Genomic DNA, 19930 nt, shown 5'->3' with positions numbered 1-19930 from the left:
ATGTATGTATGTATGTATGTATGTATGTATGTATGTATGTATGTATGGATGGATGGATGTATGTATGTATGTATGTATGTATGTATGTATGTATGTATGTATGTACGTATGTATGTATGTATGTATGTTTGTATGTATGTACATATGTACGTATGTATGTATGTTTGTATGTTTGTATGTATGCATGGATGGATGCATGTATGTATGTATGTATGTATGTATGTATGTATGTATGTATGTATGTATGTATGTATGTATGTATGTGTGTTTGTATGCATGTATGCATGTATGTATGTACATATGTACGTATGTATGTATGTATGTTTGTATGTATGCATGGATGGATGCATGTATGTATGTATGTATGTATGTATGTATGTATGTATGTATGTACATACGTACGTATGTATGTATGTATATTTGTATGTATGCATGGATGGATGCATGTATGTATGCATGTACGTATGTATGTACATATGTACGTATGTATGTATATATGTTTGTATGTATGCATGGATGGATGCATGTATGTATGCATGTACGTATGTATGTACATATGTACGTATGTATGTATGTATGTATGCATGGATGGATGCATGTATGTATGTATGTATGTATGTATGTATGTATGTTTGTATGCATGGATAGATGGATGGATGGATGTTTAGCATTTTTCTTTGTTTTCAGATAAGTCTTTTATCACATTTGTCCTGATAAATTTAATTTAATTTAATTTCAGCTTCAACAGAAACATTTGTTGTTTGTTTGTTTTTACATAACTTCCTGTTTTTAATCACTTCAACATTGTGCTTCTGTTATAGCATCCATCTTCTTGCTCAGTGTTTTACAAGGTTACCTTAACACTGCAGTTCATTGAAATTAGGATTTGTGGGCAGTCATCTGGCATTAAGCCTTTCAAACAAACATTTACCTTGAGTGAAGAGAGCTGGGAGGAGACCAGAGTCAGAAAAAACACATTTACACCAGCAGGAACTTGATCCACCTGAGAGTTTGCATGTGTGAATGTCACCTGCTGATGTCCAGAATGTTTTTTGGATTAAAGACGGAGAGGAAGAAAAGGTGAAATGAGTATAGGGAGGCAGAGTATTTAACATGGGTAGCAAGTCAAACAACAAGGAAGGAGAAGCTGCAAAAGAAGGTGAGAGAAGCAGGAAAGTTTAAAAAAATACTGTTCCAGCAGACTAATAGACAAGAAGCTAGGAGGGTTAGAAGTACCTTCTGTATTATCAAAACTTTATTTGGATTGATTTATAAAACTAAACTTTTCTTTTGCAGTTACTTTTATTAGGATCACCTGAAAATGCACTTTGACATCTTTGAAACGCTGGAAGCAGATGTTCTTTCACGGAGCGCTCAACATCAGTTTCTGCTTTGTTAGCTGCTGCCACACAAAATGAGAACAGACAGTAAGTTGCACAGAAAGCAGAATCAGACAGATCAGGCATGGAGATAGAATGAGCAAAAAGTAGATAATGATGTAGTGTTACAGAGGAATAGAAGAGCAACTGTGACAATAAAAGGCAGGTGACAGTGACTCTTGCTTCTCATTCTCAGCTGTCATGCAACTAATGAGAAGCTCGTTTCTCACCGTGTTCCATTTCCAGTAAAGCTGGTTTAAAGAGAACTGAGCTGTGTCGGGGCACACTGCTGAAACTGATGGATGTAAAAGGTTAGGGAACATTTGTGTAGGTGGCCAACAACGATTCCACTCTCTGAGTCACCATCTGCTGATCAACAAGCTTATCTCCACCTAAACAAGACACTTTTTCTTTTCGTTGGGAGCTCTAAAGATGGAAAAGGCCGTGGCATTTCAGTTAAGTGCTGAAACCGATTTAGCAGGCTTGAAATTTAATTTTGAGAGAAGCTACCTTCTGCTTGGTGTAGAGCTAAACTTAGGCTACAAGTGGATTAACGAAGGACAATTTAGGGGTTGTTCGTAAAAACGGCTACAGAATAGTCTATAGCCCCCATTGTGAGAACAATATCTCATTTCTACAAGGATGAATGGCAAAGTGAAGGCTTATAAAATGGTTCATAGTCAGCTTTAGCAAGATAAGAACTTTATTGATCCCCAGGAAATTGTTGTGCCAGAGTTTCAATACAAAGGAATCACACAAGATATGAAAAATAACAGAGAATATAAAAACACTGACAGTTAAGATCTATAACAGGCCAGATGTGGACAGAAACAAAGAGTTTATTGTGGTGCAGGATTAATTTTATTGTCCTGTGTGAAGAAAGAAGGAGGAGTTGAAAGGTTTGATAGCCACAGGGAGGAAGGACTTCCTGTGTTGTTCTGTGAAGCACCTCAGTGGTCTCAGTCTACGACTGAAGGTGCTGCGGTAAGAGTCCAGGGTGTCGTGCAGGGGGAGTGACGTGTTGTTCAGGATCTGGAGAAGTTTCCTCAGCATCCTCTGCTCAGACACCTCTGTCAGAGACTGCAGGTCCACTCCCAGAACAGAGCCAGCTATCCTGATGATCTTATTGAGTCTGTTGGCATCAGCTTTCTTCACCCTGCTGCCCCAGCACACCACAGCGTAGAAGAAGACACTGGAGACCACCGAATTTAAAACATCTGCAGCATGGTCCTGCAGCTGTTAAAGGACCCGAGTCTTCTCAGAAGAAAAAGGCGACTCTGCCCTTTCTTTTTGAGGGCGTTGGTGTTAGCTGTCCAGTCCAGTTTATTGTCTAGGTGGACCCCCAGGTGCTTGTAGCAATCCACAGTGTCCACCTTAGTACCCTTGATGTTGATAGGCTTGGGGGGCTGGTCTTCTTCCTGTAGTCCACCTGCAGCTTTTTTGTTTTTCCAACATTGAGTTGCAGGTGGTTCAGTCCACCACACCTCTGTATTTAGCTTCTTGGTAACTAGTGATGCAGCCCACAATGGCAGTGTCATCCAAGAACTTCTGCAGATGGCAGGATTGTGAGTTGTACCTGAAGTCCGAGGTGTAGAGATGAACAGAAACAGCGAGAGGACCGTCTCCCGAGGAGCCCCTGTGCTGCTCAGTATGGTGTCCGAGGTGGTGTTTTATGTGAGGCTGGGCAAAACAACCTCAACTCAAAGGATGAAAGGCTGAAACTAAATTACTCAATAAATATCCTGAAACATTGAAAAAATAAAAAGGGAAAACAATTATATACATATACAGAATACATAAAGACATATTCAAGTCAGTAAATGATTTGCTATATACAATCTTTTCTTTTAGAATGTCTTGTTTATTAAAAAAAAGAAGCTGTAAGATCAATTTCTGAAATCTAATTCAGCATAGTTGCCATATTTATGTGTATATTTATGTATATATGTAACTGGGACCCTGTGTACACAATTTTGTTCCACCACATGTACCACATGTGGTATGACAAATAAAGAACCTTGAATATTTTTTATCTTTTGTGACTTTGGCTTTTTGACTGCGTTGCGTTACTTTTAGTATTAAGTTGCTGCTTTACTTTTAGCCACCAGTTTACTACTTTTCAACAATGCTTTGCTGCATTCAAGTTTTAGCTGCTTTTTAAATTTAACATTTTGTTACTTTTCGATTTGGGCTAGTATTGTATTTGTTTTGCATTTTAGCCAGTGTTTTTCCACTTTCAGGTTTTAGCTAGTATTTTGCTAATTTTACATTTTAACCAGCATTGTGATACTTTTAGTTTTGATGGTATTATGCAACTTTTAGCTTTTAGCTAGAACTTGGCTAGTTTTAGCGTTTAGCTAGACTTTTCGCATTTTAGCTTAGTGTTATGGTTCATTTTAACTTTAACACCTCTAAAAAAAAAAAAATCACGTTCTTCAGCGTATTTCAGCATTCAACATTCAACATTCACGCTGCATTTATGCAGAAAAAAATAATTTCTGTAGTTTCAGCTGCATGCCAACAATTTTCAGTGAGGTCATCTGGACAGCTTCTTTTTTTTTTCTGAAATATTTCAACTTCCATCCAGAAGGCTTCATCAGTTAAGGAAGCACACAACACAAAACTGATTCTTCTCCCAACAGCTTACTCCAAAGTGGAACAAACCAGTTATGTTGATGCTAAGATGGTGTCTTTGGCACGCCCCCCTCCTCTGGTGCAGGCCCTCTCCCTCATCGACAGTCATGACAAACTGGTTCAAAACCAACAAAGTCCATGCTCAATAATCCAGGTATACAATCAAACTTGAGTGAAAATTGTTGGATTGTATACCTGGATTATTGAGCATGGACTTTGTTGGTTTCAGCTGCATGGCTTCTAATTAAGTCTGGGTGCTAAACAAATTCTCCTGCAGTTGAAAATTATATATGAACCACTGATGACTTTTGGTTCATAAGAAAACAGAAACAAAAAAAGAATAGTTTTAATTCTGCTGCGCAAATGAAATTCTAAATAAAATAGAATAAAGGAAACATTTAGTTGTTTTCCTTACCTTAAAATGTAGATTTAATACGTTGCTAGCATTAAATGCAGTCTTTCAGTTTTTGTACTATTATTGATAAAACTTCTAATTTAAATGTCTGAAAAAATCCCCAATGTCAACATTTTTTAAAATGCTGATTTCCATCTAATCTGTTGCTTGTTCATCACACTGTTTTATGACTCAAATTTGTACTTTTTTTCCCTATTTGTTTCTATCCATCCGACTCTTCCCCAGGGTTACCTGTCCGAGGGTTTGGTCACTAAATGGTATCGGTCCCCCCGCCTGCTCCTGTCCCCCAATAATTACACCAAGGCCATAGACATGTGGGCGGCCGGCTGCATATTAGCTGAGATGCTCACTGGACGCATGCTGTTTGCAGGTACTTATGAAACCTCACTGTGGATACTTTACTAATGCATAAAAGTAATACAACTGAATAAATTAATAGATGCACAAATTAGTTGCAATAAAGAAGGGAAAAAAAAGTCATTTCTTAATTACTTTTAGACAAAAACAGTCTTAAAAGTGCATCACAGAGGAGAGTGTCCTCCACCAAAGACACTTTACATTCCTCTTGCAGCCTTCACCTGACCAGAATACTAATGATGATTGAGAGATACTTTCTTGTCTGAAGGAAATGTAATTCCATCTGAGAAACTGACTTTGACCTCCAGCATCCCTCTCCCCACGATGCTGACATCAGAAACTCAGAGGGGCCATCTTCTCTCCTGTGGTCCTGTGAGAGAGACTCTCACACATCAGGTGTCGGAGGTGTTTTTCTCACCTTTCACTCAACAAAGAACGTATACAGCTCACTCCATTTTTGTGTTGTTTACCACTGGGACTTGGAGCAAAGTGTAGTTTGCTTATTCCTCCGAGTGAGTGGAGCGTGGCCACAGCACCACCTGCTGCTGCCTTGAAAACATTTAAAATGGAAATTCACAGTCAGGAGTTGCTGCTGTTCATCAAGTGGAAATTTTCACAGACCGTGCATGTAGTGGTGTACTCTATGCGATATGCGAGTACATGTATATGGAGTATACTCACTAGAAAAGCTTGGGAATTTCAGTATACCCACTTAAAAGTGCCCAATGTCACTTATCATTGGCAATGATACATGGATGATGTCATTGTCAACACATTTTAAACATTTTATAAACACTTTGAGTTGGTTCAACCTGTTTTTTTGTATAATCAATACTTTTGTACTTACTACTTAATACTTGAACATGTATTGCTTTGATACTGTTTTAATTCTGTAACATGTTTTAATACAAAGCCAACTGTTGTACAAAGTTTGGTGTACATTTATTCAAATATAAGCATCAAAGAAATTGTGAAAGGTTCAATATGCTTAAAAATCAAAATAGATTGTACTCACTGGAGTACCTTGGTTTCTAAGCACAGTATACCCACTACAAAAAATGTAGACTACACCACTGCGTGCATGTTAACAAAATATTTGCTCTCTGTCAACTGATAGAAAAGAAAAGAAAAAAAAAAAAAACACAAACCTGTGGTCTTTTTTCTTGGAGCTGAACATGACAGCATCTAATATTTTGCAGCATGTATAGTAACAAAAAATGGTGGTGTTTAAGCTGATGGGAACATTTTGGTGAGCATGTTTGACAGTTTGAGATGAATAGTCCTAAAGTTAATCATTTACCTGCATAACTTTTATGATTTATAACCATGTTTATAAAATATATAATTATATCTAGGCAGAATGGAACAGTGAACTTCAGAAAACTAACTTGTCTGGACCTTTTTCCACAGACTTTTCTAACTTCTGTCTCTTGACAGATCACACCAGTTGTATTTGCTTGACTGTATTTATTTTATCTTATCTTTTATTGGGCTGGATCTCTGATCGGCTGCTTCTTTCTCCCAGGAGCTCACGAGCTGGAACAGATGCAGCTGATTCTCGACACGGTGCCAGTGCTGAGAGAGGAGGACAGGCAGGATCTGCTGCAGGTGACACTTCTGCTGCGAGCCACGTCTGCAGCCTATAACCAGATGTTATGTGACTGCAAAAGTAGAAAGCATTTTTTTTATATAATGCCATATGTGTACAGAGAAAAACGAAAAAAAAAATTAAAGCCTTTGTTTCTAATCACTGTTATAACAGTATGCAATATGTTCGTCTAGGTGATGCCTTCATACGTCAGTAATGGATGGAAAGTCAAGAAACCCTTTTCTGAGCTACTGCCTGAAGTGGATGCTTTGGGTGAGTAGGAAGGAACTGAGTGCTGAGAATACAAAAGTGAATAGAAAAAGACAAAAAGTTATAAAAGTGTTGCACAAAAGCTGAAAAGGTGAAGTGCAGAGCTTTCAAAGGAAGAGGAGAACACTTGAGCGGCTGACATTTGAGTTTTGTCCCTTCTCTTCTTCCCAGCTGTGGACTTTCTGGAGTGTATTTTGACCTTTAACCCTATGGATCGTCTGACAGCTGAAGAGGCCCTGTCCCACCTCTTCCTTCAGAAGTACTCTTGCCCCGAAGACGAGCCCACATCGTCACATCCCTTCCACATTGAGGATGAGTTGGACAGCCTGATCACTGAGCAGAGCCTGAGCAGTCAGACTTCCAGCTTTTACTGGGAAAGGTGCAGATACTAGTGTGTTTGTGTGTGTGTGTGTGTGTGTGTGTGTGTGTGGGATCAATCATTTTTATAGCAAGCTTATACAGATTATTAGTTTTTAAGTGATGCAACCAAAACTCTGTTCAGATTTGTTTGTTTTTCGTCAATTTAAACATAAATTTCTCAGACCATGCTGTGCAAAAACATTGAGGCACAGCTTATTCACTTACTATTTTGATCCCAATGTGCTTATTATTCTTATTCTACCATATATGTAACTTTCAAGAATGTCCTTAAGCTATAGTTTAGTCTAAAACTGTAGCTTTATCATAAAATTGATAACGAGTAGCATACAGTGAATGTTTCTTGCATTTGCAACCTGCATGTCTTTGGCCTTACAGTTCATGCCACTTTATTTAATCAAGTTTTTAAGTGATTTTTATATACGTTGAGATGTTCACTATTCTAGACTGACAAACTATTTTTTTTCTTTCTGCAGGTATGATAACAGTTTATCAACAAATATATGCTGGCAACATTCATGGGGGAAGTGCCGCTGCATGCCTCCTGGTCAAAATCTGTCCGACCTGGGAGACACCACAGATAATGAAGAAGTGCAAAGGGACCCCCGGATCAATTCCAGCCCGGTGGCAGAAGAGGCTCAGGTTGGATTTATTCTGTTCTTTTGCCCATTCTTAACTGGTTTATACCATTTTCAATAACCACATTACCATAGCGATAATGACGACGATTAAGCTTTAACCACATTTGCCAAAGTTCCGGAGCTTAAAGGCAAAGAGTGCTGCATCAATAAACCCTATTAAGAAGATATTTATTATACTAAAGCAAACTTGATAAAACACCTTGTAATGAATGTTATGAACAGCATAATTAGGGCTTTAGAAACAAATTTGGATCAGTCAAAGCAACACGCTATGTGAGCATGCATCAGGATAACACACTATGTGGTTAATCAATTTAGCATCAAGTTTCTAATTGACTTTTGTCTCGAATAGGTTGACCCCCGGAAATATTCCCACAGCAGCTCAGCTGAGCGCTTCCTGGGGAACTCCCATTCTTCTCTGGAACGAGTTTGTGGTTTGGGGTACGGGGAGCTGGACTGTGGTCGCTCCTGTGATTACAAAGTGGGCTCTCCTTCTTATCTGGATAAAATCGCCTGGAGGGAGGGAAAACCTCAACACTACTCAGAGCCCAAGCTGATTCTGGATCTGTCTCACTGGAAGCAAAACAGTAGCAGACACCCCCTGCCTGCTGAGACCATCGGTGGCAGTATGGAGGACCTGGGGGAGATTAAGGAAGCAAAAGAGGAAGAAATGGAGGAAACAGGGGATTTGTTCCAGGAAATCTCTCGCTGGGTGGAGACCACTCAGTCTCGTCTGCACTCGCCCAGTCCCAGCCCTTCAATGGAGCGATCCTCACCCTCCTGCTACACCTCGTCCCCCCCTCTCCCACTCTCTCCTACTGACCACCCGTCTCTGGTGTTCCACATGAAGGAAGTTGTGCAGCAGCCGTCAGCTGAATATGAATCGGACCGACTGAGCTACCTTCCTCCATTCACATCTTCTTCTAACACTCTTCCGTCCATTTTCCCTTCATCTCCCACATCTCCTTTTTCTCCTCAACCAGTGTCCCCCACATCTACACCACTTGTGGGGCTCCTTGAATCTCACCCTCTTTCCTCTACGCCCTCCTCAGCGAACACAGACTCCATGGAGTCTTTGCCTGTCAAGCAAAAAGAGCGTTTGTTTGACCTGGATGTGTTTATATCCCAAGCGCTGAAACTTTGTCGGCAGAGTAAGGACAACGTTAACGGGAAGAAAGGACAAGATGGAATGTGGATGGAAGAAAGCAAAACGTCAAACATTCAGGTACCTGGACTTCCAGAGCACAGAACTCCACCACCATCACAGACCCCCAACTCTTGATGCTTCACTTCAGCTTCTGGTTCCACACAGGATAATATTATAGCACCTCCCAAAGCTTATTGATGAAACTCTATCATGGACGACTGCTTAAACATTTGACTGTAGCAGCTTTTGTCTTTTTGGTCTGACTGTAAAGACATGCCAAAAACTGTGAGAAACCTTCATATAAACCTTTGCTTTAAGATGCTCTCGGCCATTTGAAGGCCATGGGTATAAATAATCCCAAATACAGCATATAGAAACCACCAGAATGAATCCAGGGATCGATGAGACTAGACTTACTGTGTTACGCAAACATCTGAGGTCACTGGCGACAGCAGTTTGAGAAGGGCACCCTCATGTGTTTAAAGCTGGCTTTAAATTTGTTTTTCTGTTCAAGAATTTTTTTAAAGTAATCAAAATGGCTATCAGTCTTCCAAAGGTGGCGTTCACTAAATTTCTGCTCGTGACACAATATCTGATTCTCCCAAGTAGCTTTGAATGTATCAACTGAAAACTAATCACACTTCTCATCTTTATTTATTTATTGCTGTATAAACACTATAACACTGACATACTAAATTTAGTGAGCCATGTAAACATGTCCTTCATATTTAATTTTCTAATATAGAAACACATATTTCAGTATAAGTGTGTTTTTCTTGTGGCTAAACACCAGAACACATTCTTTCTATTTCAATCAGGTTGTAAGTATTCTATTTGAAAGCTTGATGGAAGTAATTTATTATTAATATTATAATAATTATTATTGTTGTTATTATTATAATTTCAGCTTGGCTCTGTTTTGATCATTAGTCGTTTTTTGCTGCTTGATTTTTCTAAAAATGTTCTGCGTTCCACTGGAAAAAAAGTACAGTTTTCTAGCTATCCACCTGCTTACCTAAATGAATGTCACAGAAAGCTTTAACACCAATAACAGCAATCTCTGTTTTGGAGAAAGTTGGTTCTTTTTTTACCAGCATTTCAGAAATATATTTATACAGAGACGTTCTCAGTGATGCTGTGAATCCACATTGCATGGGGTAGCTCAAATATTTTTAGGTGGAGTTCTGTGGAAAGGTTATAAACAAATATCTTACCTGCTGTAGATAGTTGTTTGAGCAACCTTGGATTGGAATGATGGGGATTAATTCTGACCAGATTAATGAGCTAATAACTACTTCCAGCAAGGCCAAGACCAAAGTAGGTGACTGCTACTTTAAAATAACTCAAATTTTAAAGTTGTCATAGAAGTTAATTGAAAAACTATTTATCAACATATATGCCATCATCAATTCTGCATAGTTAATAACCATGAATGGATATGTAATTTACAGTACAATGTAAATACGAGGACAGTAAAAAAAGGTTTATCATGAATGAACCCACATGTGCAGTTTGAGGAGACAGTCATTCATTTTGGGCGGCACGTGTCTCAGGTGGTAGAGCTGTTGCCCCTCATCGAGAAGGTTGCTGGTTCAAATCCCAGCCAGGTAACTTTCTTGGTGGAGTTTGCATATTTTTTCTATGTATGCCTTGGTTTTCTCCAGGTACTCCAGTTTCCTCCCACAGACCAAAAACATGCACGTTAGACTGATTGGTAACGCTAAATTGTCCCTAGGTGTGAGTGAGAGAGTGAATGGTTGTTTATCTCGTTTGTCTCTGTGTGTCCCTGTGATGGACTGGAGACCTGTCCAGGGTGTCCCCCGCCTCTCACACAGTGGCTGCTGGATATGGGCACCAGTGAACCCCCATGACCCAGAAAAGGAAGAAGCAGGTAAAGATAATGGATGGATTGATAGATGGATAGATGGAGTCATTCATTTTGGTTTGGGCTTTTCTTGGATTATCCATTAGCTTGTCACTCCTGTCAGAATTTAACTCCATTTCTCCAAATCTAGACCATTCAATACAAATGGTAAGATTTTAATTGTTCATAACTTTTCCACAAACCCACACAATCTGTTGAAATAAAGTTTTTAAATGCTTTTTTGTCCCAGAATGCTGCAGCTGATTGCAATGTTAAACATTTTGGTATTCAGAATCTCTCAGTTGAATGGAATCATGTTTTTGCATGTATTTGTGGTTCTTAACAGTTGGGAAATATGAACTTTTTCCACATACAACAATGCCTAAACATGTACATGAGACATTTGCTTAGGTTCTGGAGCTACAGGCCAGTAGTGCAATCAAATGTCACTGCTACTAAAACAATAATATTTTACAGTTCTTCAGTTCTCCATCTAATATGCATGCTTATCAGTACTTGACTATTTTATAGTCAACAGTTAAAACCCGTAAAGCTCCTTTACATCCCCTAACAGGCATAAAACTTGCACTGTTTTTACATGAACTGCAGCCTTCAGCTTGTCATACAGCAGAAAACTAAACTTCAAAAAATTCATATAAGAATTTTTAATGATACACATGTATATTTACAACTCTAAGTATTCTTCATTTCAACTCAAAGATGGAAATATTTTATAATCATTTATTGCCAATGGTGTACTTCTTCAGAACCTGGATTAATTGGTCAGAAAAGTACAAACACTAAGTTTCTAAATATTTAAGCTAGTTGCAAAAATTTAAATGTGCTGCAGTCAGATTTTTTTTTAATACATATTTTATGGTTATGCTTGCAGCACATTCTCTGCAGCAGTAACGATACTACGTGGCAAACATACTGCAACATAAGTGGCAACCGAGCTCGAGTCCATTTTCTTAATTCTGTTAAAAAATGTGCCTCAGTACACTTCAATGCTTCCAGCTGGCTGAATGTAACATATGCCCTCTTTTATGTACGGCTATGCATTTTGCCTAAACAATGTTTTTAATATGTAACTCTTTGTGAAATTGACATTTATGTGGCCCCTTTTTGTACTTATAGTCTGATCATGCTTCAAGGCAGCAGCTTTATGTATTAAAAAAAATGCTGGTGATTTTAATTGTCAATATTGATCACTTTGCATTGTAATATTTTGTTGGGAAATTAATAAAATAGTTAGACAAGTTGTTCTTTCTTTTTTCTTTCTTTCGTTTTATCTAGGCTACCGTATAACGGTTTATGTGTGATACCGTAATATCGCTTACAAAACGTCTCGCGCCTTTTTGGGTCTTTACGGTAACTGAAGGGAATCCCGGTCTGTGATTGGCTCAGCGGCTGCAGGAATCCCGGTCTGTGATTGGCTGAGAGGCTGCAGCTTTTCCTGTTTTCTCAGACCATCACTCGTCTGTGACATTTGCAGCCGCCCACCCAAGCTCATCGCTAATATATGATAAACTTCCACTGTGGACATTTGAAGAAGAAAAAGCAGCATCGCCACGTTTTTTTACGGCAGGTAAACCGAGTCGGTTGTCTCCATAGTTTGTCTCATGTTCCGTGGAGCAGCTGAGGGTCTGAATTATTATTAGCAGCGCCCCTGAGCTATTTCCTCGGTCGGGGTAAACCTGGTTTGTTTTGGAGAGCTGTTTTCGTTTTTGCTTAACAAGATGGAGAATGTGGTCCTTTTTTTTTTTTTTTGCTGACACAAAATGAAACGTATCATTGAAATAACGGACATGTCCTCCCAGCGCGAGAGTTAGCTTGTTAGTTAGTTAGTTAGTTAGCTAGTTAGCTGCTTTACTGTTTCTGCTTAAAAAAAAAAAAAAAGGTCACAGTCAGGTTAGATTACTGCTTTAACCAATAAAACTCTTATTTTGTGTATCTGCATAAACGCACTTACATTTTGTGTCAGATACTGTCTAAAATATTCGTTTGGAAATGGATTAATAAGTAACCGATTAAATTACTTTGAAACTATGTGTGAACAAAAGTTTTTATGGTTCACGTTATGTTTATTGCTGTTTGAACAGACTGGTTAACATTTGACTCCCAAGACAGAGCTTATGTGAAATGATTGTGTGATCAGATTTTTTAACTAAATTGTGTCAGAGGGTGAACAGCTTTAAAAGCAGATTGGTTTTACAGTAAAGGCTACAAATTTCGACATTATAATATGACTTAATACTTGTTAGTTGCAGAAGAGTACAGTGCCTTCATGTTGTAATAGTGATGAATTTTAATTGCTTCTGGCTGAATTCTCATCTTGCAAAATGGTTGAAGGCAAATTATAGTTGTTCAGGGCACAGATAATTTTAATAGTTCTGCCAAAATCACAAGTCAAAGTTGGTTTATCACCTGAGCTCAGCTGCAATCTGTTTTAAAGACTATAATATTATCTTAAGCCTTTGCACTATGTCAGCCTTTTTTTTAAATGTTTTTTTTAATAGCACTGACAATATAGACATCACTTAGGTCCTAGAACAGTTTAATAAATGTTTATGTTTTATAAAGCTTTTCATTTTCACATATTTCATTATAACGGTTCAAGGAAGTGGAAACATTGGTTGCTATACTGTCAAAAAAACTTTTGCATGTCTCAGCTGCATTTCGTCTAGCTCTCGTAAATTTTAGCTAAAACTAAAATGGATGAAAAATTCAGCTCAGGAGAAATCATTTTGTCTTCACCTCTGTCATGGTCCTGTTAACTGTTTGATGTTGAAGCAGTCTGCCCTGTTGACATGTGTTTAACACTCAAGACAACAACTTATTTGTGTCAAACTAGCTTTGTACATTGTCCATTATTTACTGGCTGCGTTTGCACAAGTGGATTTTAAGGTTCTTCAATAAACGAAAGGGATCCTTTAACTGGTCTGTCTCAGCATTCAACACAGAACAACACAACCAGTGTAATCCTCATGAGGACTGTCCATGCAAACTGAACATTCAGCTACTCCATGCCTTCAGGACCAGAAACTTTCATTTGTACTTTAGGGTTGAATTCTCCAGCAAACGACACACAAACGTTTTCTGTCACTTCTACATTCTTCAGCTGAAGCTTCTGGAAGTACTTGATTAACTGCTGGTTGTCTCGTCCTGCATCTTGAGGTTGGCGCTCTTGACAAACTGCTATGGCCTGTCTTATCAACTGAATTATGTTGCCTGTGCCCCTTCCTGGCTATTCATCGTTGTGGCAAATAGTTTAGCTGAGTTTTGCACATAAATAGCTTAAATATGGCTTGGGTAGGCTGGTCATCTTTGGTTGCAACATGGCCTCCAAAGCCTTTTTTGGGTTGTCTAGGTGTCCTGATAATTTCCCACAGGTCCAGCCTGCAGCACACAGCACTTCACAGATGATGTTTTACTGCGTGTTGCCAATCAACGGGTGGGGATGTGCCCTCCAATCGGGTCAACTTCACCAGAATACTCAAAGTTTGGGTTAGTTTCTTTGGCTGCCAATGCCAAAGATTTTGGCAGCTTATCTCTGTAGGTGATTCCGTCAGCTTTGTTTGTGGGTGTGTTGTTAGACTGATACTCAACATTACTGACAGCCTTATGTTGTGTCAAGCTGTTACTGGGATCAGATGTCATATAATCAAAGATTGTTGCCACTTCGTGCTTCAGGTATTATCAGAAACAAGATTAAATCACCTCTCACTGACAGAATTACAAACTTTTAAACGTCTTAAAAGCTAATGTAAATGCATTGTTTCCCCTAGGTTACTTGCCTTGGGTGGGCGCTCGTCTCTTCGGGGTTTTTGTCGACGACGACCGGGGGGGAACCATAGCACATAGCACTACAGTAGTGGTGGCAGTTTGCAGTTCTCGACGTGGGTGTGTGCAGTGTTTCTCCTAGATCAGCTCCCTTGGCAGGGCGCTTGTCGTCCTTTTTTTTTTTCCATTGTCGGGTGGGTAAGAGGAGTACAGGACAGAGTCACATCTGTGTTACCTGCTAGCTTAGTTGGGGGGGGGGGGGGGGGGGGTTTGCAGAAGCCAAGCAGTACGTCATTAGCATTTTTGCTAGCATGTTCGTATTGTGCACACATCAATGCCAACAGTTGTCAGGGGTGGGGAGTTCGGTGTGCAGGGCGCTCTGTTCTGTTGACGGGGCTGGGTACCCTGCTTGTATAGGGGAAATACTGGGGGGGGGGGGGGCAGAGTGCTGCATCTGTATTGCGTGTTAGTGCCGGCATTTGTTGACGAATGGGTGGGGAGTATAGCGGAGCTCTACGTTTGTATTGCATGCAGTTTGGAGTCAGTTGAGCTGTTAAACTCCGCCCCCCTGTCTGGGCAGAGCAGTGGGATGTGAGGGATTTTGTAGGCGGGGCGCTCTGTTCTGTTGACAGGGCGGGGCGCCCTCCTTGAATAATGGTAGGGGAAATGGTGAATCACGTTTTCTAAACTGGTATTCACAGATCAACATTTTGTTTTGTTTTTCCACAGAACCAACCTGCTGACCTTCCAGACCTGTGGTACTTCGCCATGCTGTCCAAGTTAAGGACAACTTGGTGTCTGATGCCTCACGTCTCTGTTTGCAGATGGACACACACCAAAGAAAAAGGGAAGCCTCTCATGCTTAACCCTCACACCAACAAGGTAGACAGACTAATGGCACCTTTATGTGTCAATCTATAAAAATAGATTTTTGTTTCGTGTGCATGCTGCATCGTCTAGACGGATGCTGGTTTTGTCATGATAAGAAGTTGATTGGTTAAGATCACTTTTTGTATAGCTAAGCAGAAACTATTTGTAAGGCTCAGCAAATAAAAAGAGGACATTTGGTTGACCACAGTGTAAAAAAAAAGAAGAAGAACATCAAGGCAAAACTGACGATTAAAGAAATAAATGTACTCCATTCATATAGTTTTCTGTTAAAATGATCTTAGGATCCATTCTGTAAAGTCTGGGGCTACAGAGTAAACAGAATTTTCTATATTTTTCACCAGTTTCCTGTTAACTCTGTGTTTGTGGTCTTTAGGATAGCCAGCAGAGCTTGTAAATCTAAAGAAAACGAGAAAATTAATAAAAAACTTAAAACACAAATGCAAGAATAAAAAAATAAAAAAGAACCTCTGTTTATATTGACAACGGAAAAAAAAACAATGCTGGTTTTCTCACTCTTGGAATGAGGGAAGTTCTGCGTTTCAAGGGAGTTTTGAATACCAGACATGTTTGCTGTTTTTGTGGTCATCACAAATGACCATTGTTCTGTCTTCAGCTTTTAATAGACAGAGAAGAGATTAGTTATTTTTTTCATTTATAGTTTGATTAATCATAATTCTTTACTGATGCTCACTTCCAGCGAGATATTTTTTTTTCTTGCATTTTTGTTTCCTGTACGTTTTTTTTTTCAAATTTACTAAGCAATTAGTAGGTTATAAAGTGTGCGTTACCATTTAAATAAGTTTCTCGGCCAGCATGAAGACTTCTTTTTGAAAGATTTACAACAGGCTGCTGTACAACTTTAGGCTCTATCTTTAGGTGCTTTTTTTTTTCACAGCAGCAAGTTTTAGAAGGTGGAGTGAGAAACTTGACTCCACTCCACTTTTCTCTTTCACACAGTGTGCCTTTTGAGTTTGACTCTAAAACTGTGATCTACTGTGTACAGTAGTCCCTCGTTTATCGTGGTGGATCCGTACCCTGAAGCCCTGCTATAAGTGAAAAACTGCCAAGTAGGAATAGTAGTACAAGTAGTAAGTAGTAGTTTATTTTAGTATTTATATATACATATATATTAAGGTGTTTTAAGCCCTTCCCACACTCTTGCAATATTCTAAACAATGTTTCTAAACTCTAAACGCTCTATATGAGCACAGCATGTCATGATTTCAGCTCCCTGCCTCACTGCACTCTCGGCCACGCCCACTTCTCCACTCTGCACAGAGATCAGCTGATCAGCTAGGAGGAAGCTTTTTCTGAAGCTTGGGCTGCACACAAGTGCTAAGTAATTTAAAATAATTTATTTTGAATAAAAATTCCATGCCGATTGTGCATCTCATACATCAATCAGCCAATTGTGTGTCATGTCCAATCTTATTTTGAAAAAACACGATCGAGTGAGTCCGCGAAAAATGAACCGTGAAGTATCGAGGGACTACTGTAAACCACATTTTGATCACAAATGACTAATTACCAAAATTATTAAAATGATTCCCATTTATTGTCTTTAAAAATGCAGAATTATGTTTTGTCACATTGTGACTTTTGCAGCTTCCCATACAAATATTGTATTTTTATTGCAGTGTTTATTATTGTGTGACATAATTATGAAGTGTTTGGATTTTAGTAGTAGAGCCTGACCGATGTGAAATTTTGGCTGTCATCAATACCGATATTGGGAGGGGAAGGCTAATGCCATTAACATATACTGGCTGAATTATTACTTTTTGCTTTGTCCACCCCCAAGAATCTAAAAAAACAGCGAGTGGACTTGTTTATTTAGCACAGCTGTTAGCAACCATGAAGCTAAGCAAATCAGAGCCACTCTATACCTAGTCCCACAAGTAGTTCACTGATCATAAAAACAGTCTTCCTCATGTGCGTTCATATTTTCTATCCTCCACTATTCACCATAAAGTTATCAAGTGTGTTATAAAATATAAATTAAACAAAGAAACACTCTTCCCTGTTCATTGTTTAAACAGCCACATATGGTGAATGCCTAATTAGTATTGACTGCAGCAGCTGCTTTTTTTTCTTTGCAGAGAAGTAAAGATTTCAGACACACTGCATTTCATTGAGGACGACAATGATTACATTATTAACACTTATATGTTTTACCTCTTTGTTAGATTTATTGTTCTGGATAAAGTTTTACATGGCAATATGCTAGGTTATCTAAACAGCTTGCTAACTTGAGAGACACACAGCTAATGACAAGCGGGTTGGAGGATTGCAGATAATTTATTATTGATTTTTTTATTTTAATTTTTTTTTTAAATTATTATCAGATCTGTTACAATAAACTTGCCATGCTTTGCTCAGCAAAATACGCTACACAGTATTGCTCCCTGCTTTGGCTGTGCTGTGAGTCAATTGTGCAGCATGGTCATTCATTCAACCTTTATTTATACAAGTTAATCCCATTGAGCCTCTGGGACTCGTTTACAAGAGAGACCTGATTTTAACAGAGTGATGACAACAGTAGACTATCATAAAAGAATGAGACAAATTGAGAAGAACAAATAAAAGAAAATGGTATTAAAAAACAAACCAAAAACAGCTAGGTTGTAAAGTGATGTAGGATACTAAAAACAGGAACATGTCTGTATTGGTTTTTGCCATTAACTTTTCCAGACGTTTGAAGCCACTTATAGAGAGGTCAAGGTCAAGAGCTTCAGATCTTTTTGCAAGATATTCCAGGAAACAGGAGCAGAGTAGGAGAAGTAGTCTGCATGCGCCCTCTGCTGTATACATTGTACAATTACTCCATTTGCAAGTAAGGACACGGCTTGTTCCCTGTATGTTAGGGGTGTAAATTAGAAGTGTTTATAGTGGCGCATAATTATCACAGATACCAGTATGTCCCCGAACGCCTAAATTGGCCCTACCGATATATTGGTGGAGCTCTATTTATGAGTTTCCTGTGATCTGCCCAAAGTTTTAGGTGGCTTTTGTAACAGGAAGCTTGAGTAACTTGAGGTGATGTGATTTACCTCATTGGAAGTTAAGCTAAATCAGGAGTATCTGATATTATCAGTGCAAAAACGTATTTGTCCGCCCTTTAGTTAGTCAGTCATTTTCTTTACCTGCTTTTGCAGTTCAGGGTTTAGTATTTTTCAGGTCTGTGTAAGTAAAAAAAAAGAAGAAAAATCAGAGAGTGGAGAAACCTTTGCATGGCCAGATTTATCCTACCTCTTCTTTTCTTAAAATATAAAATATAAATTTCTAACTCTTTAGATTTACTCTAAATGGGAGCATAGTTTTACTAAATGAACATTATGTTGACATTATGACTGACAAATGGCTTGAACCATGAAATGTGCCTATAAACTCACTCATTAGAAACACAAGCCTTTTGTTTTTTAGAAGTGGTATTGACTGATCTCCATCATTTGTGGAGTTTTGCCTGGAAATTAGTTGAGAAGTCTTAAGATACAAGTTTTAAAAAGTCTGAAACTTTGCCATAGAAATTGCACATGGACTGAGTTTATCAGGATAGTGCACCAGGCTAAAGAACTCTTGTTTTACTTGTTAATTATAAAAGTGCTCAATTGTAAAGTGCGGTAATTGGTTTATTGAAGAGGATATAATGTGTTTATTTTTGTCTCAGTACATCGACAAGTGAATGAAATCATGGCTAAAAGTGTACTCTACTTTTGGGAAAGTGTGCACAAACGGTAAAAACAAAACAAATCTGACCTGAAGGATGTGCCTTTTTAAATAAAAATAAAAATATTTATATCTAAATCACTCGAAGCATGCTGCTTTAGTGGTAAACAGAATATGAACATTTCCACATAAAAATAAAGCTTTAAAAACATGTTTGTAGAACTGTTGTCTTGTTCAAGCTGAGCAAAGTAAAATGCATAATCAGCATGACTAAGCATTCTTTTAGAGGAGCCCCCCAACAAACATCACTTATACAACATAACCAGCCCCTTCCCCAGCCCCTCACTGAATGGTTTGCATATGTTCAGGCCCGGTTTCATTCAGAGCCAGGGCTGCACCCCCTACACAGGCTCACAAACACCCCAGGCTCATGAAAATACCTCCTGACTTTTTACAGGCTGTTACTGCACAAGCTGTTCATCATTGGCTCCTTAAAGCTGCTCCCATTTATAATTCCTGTTACTTTCCTCTGGCAAAATTCCTTTCATCTGGTTACTCTTCTGTTTCTCAACTTATACTCTGCTCTAAGGAGTCCTAGGTTCGGCCTGTTGACCAACAAGTAAGGCAGCACGCCCTCCAGTGACCAATAAAAATACTGCAACTTTTTTCCCCAACAGTAATTTATTACTAAGTGTAGTATTAATTCTTCATGAGTGTTATTTTATAGACTTAAATCATATTTTCAACATTGTACTTATTGCTTTTTTAAGTTTAAATGTCTCGGTTTTTTTTCATGCATTTTGGTTGAAATGTTGATTTTAACTATGTTTACATCTAAAGTTTTTTTTTTTTTAGTAGTAACTTCTTAACATCCTGATGCATGCTCAATAATCCAGGTAGAAAAATCTAAAAAAGTT

The 19930-nt window shown here is 38.6% G+C and overlaps 2 protein-coding genes across 2 annotated transcripts in view; both read left to right on the top strand.

Annotated features, from left to right (window-relative positions):
* The window catches only part of mapk4 (mitogen-activated protein kinase 4), an 11776-nt gene extending 2791 nt beyond the window's left edge, over positions 1–8985 (top strand). The window contains exons 3-8 of the mRNA XM_037680350.1: positions 4654–4798; positions 6311–6393; positions 6568–6646; positions 6815–7022; positions 7498–7663; positions 8015–8985. Coding sequence (XP_037536278.1) covers positions 4654–4798; positions 6311–6393; positions 6568–6646; positions 6815–7022; positions 7498–7663; positions 8015–8944 — 1611 coding nt within the window. The 3' untranslated portion in view covers positions 8945–8985. The remainder of the gene's footprint in view (positions 1–4653; positions 4799–6310; positions 6394–6567; positions 6647–6814; positions 7023–7497; positions 7664–8014) is intronic.
* A 3074-nt stretch (positions 8986–12059) lies between these two features.
* me2 (malic enzyme 2, NAD(+)-dependent, mitochondrial) overlaps positions 12060–19930 on the top strand; it is a 15386-nt gene continuing 7515 nt past the window's right edge. Inside the window, exons 1-2 of the mRNA XM_037680349.1 lie at positions 12060–12261; positions 15186–15338. Coding sequence (XP_037536277.1) covers positions 12196–12261; positions 15186–15338 — 219 coding nt within the window. The 5' untranslated portion in view covers positions 12060–12195. The remainder of the gene's footprint in view (positions 12262–15185; positions 15339–19930) is intronic.

This window comes from Nematolebias whitei, chromosome 8, assembly GCF_014905685.2.
Source record: "Nematolebias whitei isolate Nwh7 chromosome 8, NemWhi1, whole genome shotgun sequence".
Taxonomy (NCBI): domain Eukaryota; kingdom Metazoa; phylum Chordata; class Actinopteri; order Cyprinodontiformes; family Rivulidae; genus Nematolebias; species Nematolebias whitei.
The sequence above is the reverse complement of the archived record's forward strand: the minus strand, read 5'-3'. Positions and strand labels throughout refer to the sequence as shown.